Here is an 8202-nt window from a genome sequence, read left to right on the forward strand (position 1 = left end):
CAAGTGGAAACGATGACGTCGCGTCCGATCAGGACGGCGACGATGATGGGGTCGCCGTCCGCCGAGGAGGACACCACCACCTTCCCTATAGCTTTCATGGGGGCTCGGTTTGGTCCTGCTGGGAGCGGAAGATGCGCCTGAGCTCGTTCTGGGGAATGCGCCTGTGCTCATTGAGGTCGTGGGGGATGCGGCTGAGCTCGTTCCGCATTCGACGATGTCGGACGTTGTAAGTCCGCAGGAGACCGGCTAGCTCGGGGAGACGGGTGGTGGCGCCGGAGAGGGCGTTCAAGAGGGAGCAGCTGCCATCGCGCTGGTGCACGAGGAACATCATGTTCTCGCCGGCGCTGTAGCGCCAGCAGTCATCGGGGAGACGCAGGCGGTGATGCGGATGCGGCACGCTGTCGTTGCCGAGGTCGAAGAGGGTGCCGTTGGCGAACAGGACCCAGGGGAGCCGCGTCGGTGGGAGCTTGCCGGCGGCGGAGCCCCATGGTCTGCAGATGGCGGCTGCTCGGACGCGGTCCGCGAGGGACGCGAGGCGGCGGAGATCATCTGGCAGGTACGCCCAAGAAGAGTCTTTCGCCATCGCGATTGATTGATTGATTCACCAAAACCTAGGCTAGGCGTGACTTCCGCGCGTGCACAATTATTTCTGTTTTCGCTCGGAGCAAGTCAGGCTCAACTTTGTGCGCCGCGCCGCGCGTGAGTCAGCGTTAAGCACGGCGCGTTTCAGTTCCTTCTGAGCGCGTTGCATTGCGTTGCGTGACGTGCTCGGAATTGGCCACAGCCAGCCAGGGTTCAACTAATTATGCATGCACATGAATGTGTCAATACTACAAGGCAAAGTGATTCGTGTTTCTAACAAAATGAGTCCAGCTATTGAAACTGGAGGGACGGACGTGCAAATAAATATTACTGAAACGAAACACATCGAGCCAAACATTGGTAAACGATATAAAGTACCTAGGATGTAAAATTCAAGATACAATTAGAAATTATACGTGTAAACCAGCTAATCTCTATCTCTTCTCTATACTACTTAAAAATAATGTAAGATTCCATGTTTCATTGTTCTTCTCATCATCCTTTCGTCCAACCTTCCCCGAATGATAACCAATCATGTTAATTACTTACCTTCCGAACCAATTTCACTTTTATTTACTTAGCAAACTTCACATCAAACTAGTGGGTTCGGCTCCTCTGCAGTCAAGTACTTACTGTACCGGTACTGTAGCAGACGAATCTGCCATCCATTGTAATCCGATGGCTCTCCTTCATCTTCCTCCCCCATCGTCTTTGCAACAATGGAGAATCCCAAATACCACCACGACGACGGCCTTTAAATTGCACCGGTAAGGAAGCGGCCGTCCACATACATAACCGAATACAAATGGGGTACGTTGTTACCGATTCTCATATCCCAACGCTGGACCTGGTGAGAATCGGCTTGCCATGGCTCGGGCTCTCCATGGTTGAGTTCCAGCTGCAATGGCTCATGAATACCGCCGTGTTGCCGTGCGCCAAGATCTCCAGCTGTCGGCTGCTGCTTGTCGAGCCAGTCCATACACTCATGCCGCTTCTTCTCCAGCGCTTGAGCGCTGTCATCCAACAGCGGATTTCAGTGGCACAACTGCAAAAAGCTTCTGTACCTTCAACTCGCTTGGCAGGGTTCATGATCAGGCCGGCGGTGGCCACGCCCCATCCAATGTTGTACGACATGACCACGCACTGCAGCCCGAACGGCTCGCCGTTGCACAACCACACTGCCTCCACCACAATGAAGGAGTTCATCTTCACAGCTTGTGGTACACGACAACTACGCGGCGGTGGGTGGCTGAGAGGTTCTCCAGAAGGTCGGCGAGCGGAGCGCGTGCGGCCACGGTGAACATCTGCCACCTGGACATGGGGTGGTCCGGGAACGAACGAGCGGCCGTAGGGGAGCGGGGCCGCGGGGACAAAGGATGGCGGGGACTCGTACGCTTTGTGAAACTGGATGGAGCTGAGGCCTGCGGATCCCAGCCATGCACACGGGACCATCGGTGTGTACGTCCGCTTCCTTGCCGGTGCAATTCAGACGGCCGTCATCGTGGTGGTACTTGGGATCCTCCATTGCTGCAAAGACTGACAGGGGAGGAAGATGAAGGAGAGCCATCGGATTGCAACGGACGGTGGATTTCGTTTGCTACAGTACCGGTACAGTAAGCACTTAACTGCAGAGGAGCCGAACCCCAAACTAGTATAAGATAAAATCACTGGCAGGATTTGATAAACATCCATTTACACAATCGCATTAGTATGTGCAGGTAAATCACAAGCTAAAGTACTGAGTAAATATTTATACCCCATTGCAGCACATGGGCATTGTCCTAATAACCATACACAAATGCATACAATTATTTTTTGGACCATTGGACAAGCAATAAAGTCAACAACTACTTAGACGATAAATGCTGGCACATGCATGTTGATGACTTAATTAAACTTGGGCATGGAAAAACCATGATGGAAACCGCCCGCTCTTCCACGGCAGCGATGGCATCGACTCACGCAACAAAGGGGTGAACGTCTTGTCTCTAACATTGTACAGGCCAGAGTCGCCGAGAGGTGCCTTCGGCTTCCTCCACACATAGAGTTTTTTCAGGAAGTAGATACAGTCTTCTCGAACTCCATGACCGACGGGCAAAGACTTAGAGCACGGCCTGCTCACAAAGAGCGCCCGGCCTTCTAGGCTGCCATCCAACTTCTTCCACTGGCCTTCGCTCATGTCTGCCTCCCAGACCTGCAAGCAGAAAGTTCTTCTACCTTCCGGGAAGCAGGGCATCCATGGGTGGCGGAGCCACCGCTTCACCATCAACAGCTTGCCGCCAGACTCAACTAGATATAGCTCGACCAGGGGATCGGCGAAAACGTCTTCTTCATCTTGCTTGAAAACATCTTCTTCGTCTTGCTCGTGTTGTTGCCAAGGCCGTGGGTTCTTTATCAAATCTAAACCGCACCGCACTTTTGGTTCGACGCCGGGCGGCGTCGGCTTGTCGAGGTGACCATTGATGAGCTTGAGGTTCCAGAGGACATGGCTCCTAGAGAGGGCGTAGATCTGCCCTTGAAACAGAGCAATGTCGACGGCCTCGTAAGCCAACACCACCAGGCACGAGTTGCTCTCTCCGGCCGGCCGGCAAGTAGAAACGATGATTTTGTCCTCCAGCAGGACGGCGACGATGGGGTCGTCCGGCGCCGAAGATAACACCACCTTTCCTATAGCCATCGTGGGCTCGTCTGGGTCATGGGGGGTGCGCCTGAGCTCGTTTGGCTTTCGGTGCCGGAGGTTGTAAGTCCGCAAGATAGCAGCTAGCTCAGGGAGATCGGCCCTGGCACCGGAGAGAGCGTTCATGAGGGAGCAGCTGCCATCGCGCTGGTGCACGAGAAACAGCATGTTCTCGCCGGCGCTGTAGCGCCAGCAGTCATCGGGGAGACGCAGACGGTAGTGCGGGTGCGGCGCGCTGTCGTTTGCGAGGTCGAAGAGGGTGCCGTCGCCGAACACGACCCAGGGGAGCCGCGTCAGTGGGACCAGGCTGGCGGCGGAGCGCCATGACCTGCAGACGGTGCCTGCTCGGACGCGGTCCAAGAGGGACGTGAGGTGGTGGAGGACCAGGAGCAGGAGATCCGGTTGCAGGTCCGTCCCTGCAGACTGGCGCTGGTCTTTCGCCATCACGATTCACGAAAACCTAGCTTTGGTTGATGATTCTGGTAAGAAAATAAAGCGTACGTGGGTGGTTCTATTTAGTCTAGGTTAAACCGCCATTGCTTTCCTTTTTAAACAAGTCTATCTGTCTGTCTATTTATCTTGTGTGCTTCAATCTATCTAACCAGGAGGCGGCGAGGCGCGCTTCGGTACAAACCCACCCCCCAAAAACGTATAAAGGGTAGGGCGGTCATTTCACACGCCGTATGAAAATACCCGCCCGCCGTACGCACGCCCGCGTCGCCGTACGGCGCTGTCGCGTACGCCCGCCCGTCCGCGCCCACGCCCGGTGTACGCCTGCCCGCATGCACGCCCACCCTGCTGCGTACGCCCGAGTGATTAAAAAAAACGATCGGGCAAACCCTATCTTCACGTCGCCTCAGGCGCCGCCACCGCCGCCGCCATCTCCGGCAGTACCTGGCCGATCGGGCGCTACCGGACGCCAAGAACCGCCCGTCGTCAGCCCGGCGTGCTGTTCGCCCTCGCGTTGTGTGTGACTAGACGCCGACAACCGCCTCGGTCGGGCAGACGCCTCCGCCGCCGCCAGCTCGTAGCTGTTCGCCGTCGAGTCTCCGGCGAATCCCAACACTATTCTCATGTCTGACGAAGGCAACGAGGTACGCGAGGCGCTGGCATAGTGATTTAAAAACGGATTTTTATTGCAAAGATGTTACGTGAAGTTTGAATGGTTGATTATATATGAACGTGTATAGATTGAGGCTGAAATAGGATATGACTGTGATGATGGCGGTAGCGAGGACGGATCATTATCATTGGATGAAGACGAACATGATGGCGAAAATTATATGAGTTTGGATGAGTCTTACAGTGGCAATGTAAGTGGTCTGCATGTTGTCTTGCATATTAAATACAAGCATCCGCGATGACAATAACATGTTTGACTTTGCACAGATAGGAGGAGATGATGACAATGAGGATATGGATGTAGATGATTCATATGCTGAAAGCGGAAGCCATGTAGGTTTAGATTTATGTATTGTAGTTTTTTTTAAAGTGACATGGAAAACGCAACAAATCTTACATATCATATTTACAATTTGCGCAGATGGAAGTGGAAGGGTACTATGAGTGGAATTTTTTCGATGATGCCAATGACGAAAACGATATTGATGCATCTTATAATGACAGCTCGAGCAAAGTAAGTAGTGGAAAGTGAATACATATGATAGTCCTTATACAACTACTTACTGACATATAAGGTTGTTTGTAATTTTTTCCAGGGAGAGGTTGGTGGCGCGTGCGAAAACGATGATGATGCCGATGGTGATGAGTGCAATTTTGACACTGGGTACGATGAATACCAGCAAGAATCACTGGACAGGCATTGGACGGTGACGTCCACGACGTTCAGGACAGACGAGGAGGCATATGATTTCTATAACGATTATGCGAAAAAGCGTGGATTCAGCATTAGGAAGGACAACTTGAAATATGCAAAGGGTATCGACGCACCTAGGCGCTTGAGGAGGTTTCTGTGTTCAAGGGCTGGGAAACGACAGGCCAAGTTTTGTACCATGGAAGGGAAGAAGCGCAGGCTGAGAGCGGAGACTCGGTGCTATTGCGAGGCCCATCTAACTGTGAAGCTTGACAGAGAGCGCTCCATTTGGTATGTCAGTAGTTTCAGCGATGATCATAGTCACACTTTTGCTAGACCGGATGAAGTTATATATCTTCGATCTCATAATCAGATAAAGGAATACCAGAAGCTCGAGATCTTAGCAATGGCTGGTGCTGGGCTCAAAAAACATTGGATTTATGACAACTTCGTTAGTAGGTATGGATCATATGCACGGGCTGGTTTCGGCGGGAGGAAGCTTTATAACATGTGTTATAGGGAGAAAATGAAGTTGCTAGCAAAGGGTGATGCGGACACTGCGATTGGTATCATGATGACGAGAAAGGCAAGGGATCCAGACTTTTTCTTTGAGTACACTGTTGACGCAGAAGGCAAGCTGAAGAACATGTTCTGGTGTGATTCTCAGTCACGTCGGGATTACCTTGACTTTGGTGATGTAATCATCTTTGACAGCACTTACAAGATGAATAGGTACGGAATGCCATTCATACCTTTTGTTGGTCTAAACAATCATCGTTGCACCACTGTGTTCGGTTGTGCTGTTGTGTCAGATGAGACGGAGGATACATATGTTTGGGTGTTGCAGACCTTCTTGAGAGCTCATCGTCAGAAGAAGCCGAGGTCTGTAATTACAGACAGAGACGCAGCCATGATAAGGGCCGTCAGGAAGGTCCTTACTGACGTGTGGCATCGACTTTGTTTGTGGCATATAGAGAAAACATGCAGAAACACCTCCATCACATGTCCCTTAAGGAGTTCAGAGCTCTTATTTACTATGCCACTACACATGATGAGTTTGAGGCGAGATGGGCAGTTTTTAGAGCTAAATGGGAGTCAGAGAAAACTGAAACATGGTTGCGTAGGATGTACAGGAAGAAAAGGCTTTGGGCTGCATCATATCTCACCGGTGGGTTCTTCCTTGGTATGCGGAGTAACCAGAGGAGCGAGAGTCTGAACTCTTGCCTTCATATGCATCTTGACTCTGGCATGACGATTGTTGATATGGTTGTGCATTATGAGAACTGCATTGTTCGGCTCCGTGAGAACGAGTCACATGACGACTGCATGTCCACACAGACACTCCCTGTACCAGTACTCGACGAGTTCAAATGCATTAAAAAAGCCGCTGCCCGTGACTTCACTGCGGTGAACTTTTACCTCTTGCAGAAAGAAATGAAGAAGGCAGCGGATCTTGAGATCATAAATATACTCAGTGGAGCCGTCAGTAGGAGATTCATAGTGGCATGGAAAAATAAGAGGCAACTGAGATTCAAAGTGGACTATACACCTACTAATTCAGAAGAAACAGTGAAGTGTAGTTGTGATAGTATGAAACGTAAAGGTCTTCCATGCAAGCATGTTCTCTATGTTTTAGCCAGGTTGAACGTGAAGGACTTACCTAAGTGCTTAGTGCTGCGAAGATTCACCAAGAATGCTAGAGGTGGACTGCCCGTGAAACGCACTAGCGATCTCTTCGCATGGGGATGGGCAGGTACTGAGGAGAGAACTAAGTACAGTGAGTTGACTATTTTGTCAGCGGAAGAAAATCATGCGGCATGTCATAGACCATTCCTATTTGATAAACTGAAGGCTGCTCTGGAGGATGTGATAGCAAACAAGGACGTTGAGGAGGAAGATTATGTGAGACAGCATAGGGTTGCACAAGACGATGCTTTTGTGCCGGATCAAGATCATGTTTTTGTTGGTGATCCAGAGAAAATCAATAAGAAAGGAGCACCGAAAGGGCAGAATAACAAAGGCCGTGGTAAGGAACCTGGCGTTACTAAAAAGGTAGACCTAAAGGTTTTGATGAGAAACCTCCTGTACGCCTATGCGGTTTATGCAGAATAAAAGGTCATTTCAAAAACAATTGTCCTCAGAATCCTAAGTATGTGCATACCTTTTTATTAACGTTCTTTTCTTGTTAAGTTTATTCTTTACAAAATTTTGACGTATATTATGATCTTTCTATGCAGGAACATGGCATGATGATCATAGCAAGGATTGTTTGAATAAGAAGAACAACTTCTGAATAGAGTTGACGATTTATTTGGTTGTATTGAAGAATAGTACTTATATATTTGTTTCGGAACATCGATACAGTGGACTTGTAATCGCTGTTTACTTATGTCATATTTGTTGGCACTATACTCGTTGTTCTTAATATGATATGCGACATACACATTTTACGTTATAATATATATTTCTTGGCGCTATAGGAATTGTTTTTAATACGATATATGATGTATACATTATTTTTGTAGAAATATATGATTTTGTATATAAAACATGCATGTTGGGTGATTGGAGGCGTTGTATGGCCGTCGGTTGCTTTATTTTAATATAAAAACGTTAACAGCCGCTCGGGGGCGAGTGGCGCCAGCGAGCACAAATGGGCAGTACGTACGAGGACGATTCTGTTGCCGCCGCAGATGGCGATCCCGAGGCAGACGCCGCCCTCGGGCGCAGAGGGGCGCACGCGGGCCGATGGGGAATGAACCTCGGGTGCGGCACAGGCGAACCCTGGAGCGACGCGCGGCGCGGGCCGGCTGGCCAGATGACGCGGCCCACGTGTGCCATCTCGCGCCGAACACGTGGTGCGGCGCGGGCGACGCTCGCCTCTGATACGTCAACATGATATATCAACTGGGTACTTTCGCGGGAACACTCATTCAACATAAAATATAAATTAAATTCTAAAAAATCAAATGATAAAAATATACTTTAAATAAATTTGTCGGTCTACATAATCTGGACATGTGAAATATATTTGGAACTCACATAAAAAAATAAAATCATAAAGTGCTAAACTATCAAAAGTATCAAAAATAAGATGGATAGTAATGATATGATCTGAGTTTACAATGCA

General features: G+C 49.7%; 3 protein-coding genes across 3 annotated transcripts; 1 reads left to right on the top strand and 2 right to left on the bottom strand.

The window, feature by feature from the left end:
- Positions 1-1410: 1410 nt before the first annotated feature.
- LOC141026801 (putative cis-zeatin O-glucosyltransferase) lies at positions 1411-2034 on the bottom strand. The gene has a single exon (XM_073503656.1). It carries the CDS (start codon positions 2032-2034, stop codon positions 1411-1413), a length of 624 nt encoding a protein of 207 aa, XP_073359757.1.
- A 439-nt stretch (positions 2035-2473) lies between these two features.
- LOC141026802 (uncharacterized) lies at positions 2474-3703 on the bottom strand. The gene has a single exon (XM_073503657.1). It carries the CDS (start codon positions 3701-3703, stop codon positions 2474-2476), a length of 1230 nt encoding a protein of 409 aa, XP_073359758.1.
- A 629-nt stretch (positions 3704-4332) lies between these two features.
- LOC109737759 (protein FAR1-RELATED SEQUENCE 5-like) lies at positions 4333-7184 on the top strand. The gene is made up of 6 exons (XM_020296890.1): positions 4333-4353; positions 4450-4572; positions 4649-4714; positions 4803-4895; positions 4978-5954; positions 6047-7184. The coding sequence occupies exons 1-6, from the start codon at positions 4333-4335 to the stop codon at positions 7182-7184; spliced, it is 2418 nt and encodes an 805-aa protein (XP_020152479.1).
- The last annotated feature ends 1018 nt before the right edge of the window (positions 7185-8202 follow it).

The sequence above is a fragment of the Aegilops tauschii genome, chromosome 7 (genome assembly GCF_002575655.3).
Source record: "Aegilops tauschii subsp. strangulata cultivar AL8/78 chromosome 7, Aet v6.0, whole genome shotgun sequence".
NCBI lineage: Eukaryota > Viridiplantae > Streptophyta > Magnoliopsida > Poales > Poaceae > Aegilops > Aegilops tauschii.

What these genes read in the sequence shown, in the direction of transcription:
- LOC141026801 (XM_073503656.1), bottom strand. Translation starts at nt 2,034, where the DNA reads ATGGTCCCGTGTGCATGGCTGGGATCCGCAGGCCTCAGCTCCATCCAG.
- LOC141026802 (XM_073503657.1), bottom strand. Translation starts at nt 3,703, where the DNA reads ATGGCGAAAGACCAGCGCCAGTCTGCAGGGACGGACCTGCAACCGGAT.
- LOC109737759 (XM_020296890.1), top strand. Translation starts at nt 4,333, where the DNA reads ATGTCTGACGAAGGCAACGAG. An exon ending in ATGCTGAAAGCGGAAGCCAT is followed by an intron (nt 4,715 to 4,802) that starts GTAGGTTTAGAT and finishes CAATTTGCGCAG; the next exon opens with ATGGAAGTGGAAGGGTACTA. An exon ending in CATCGTCAGAAGAAGCCGAG is followed by an intron (nt 5,955 to 6,046) that starts GTCTGTAATTAC and finishes TGTGGCATATAG; the next exon opens with AGAAAACATGCAGAAACACC.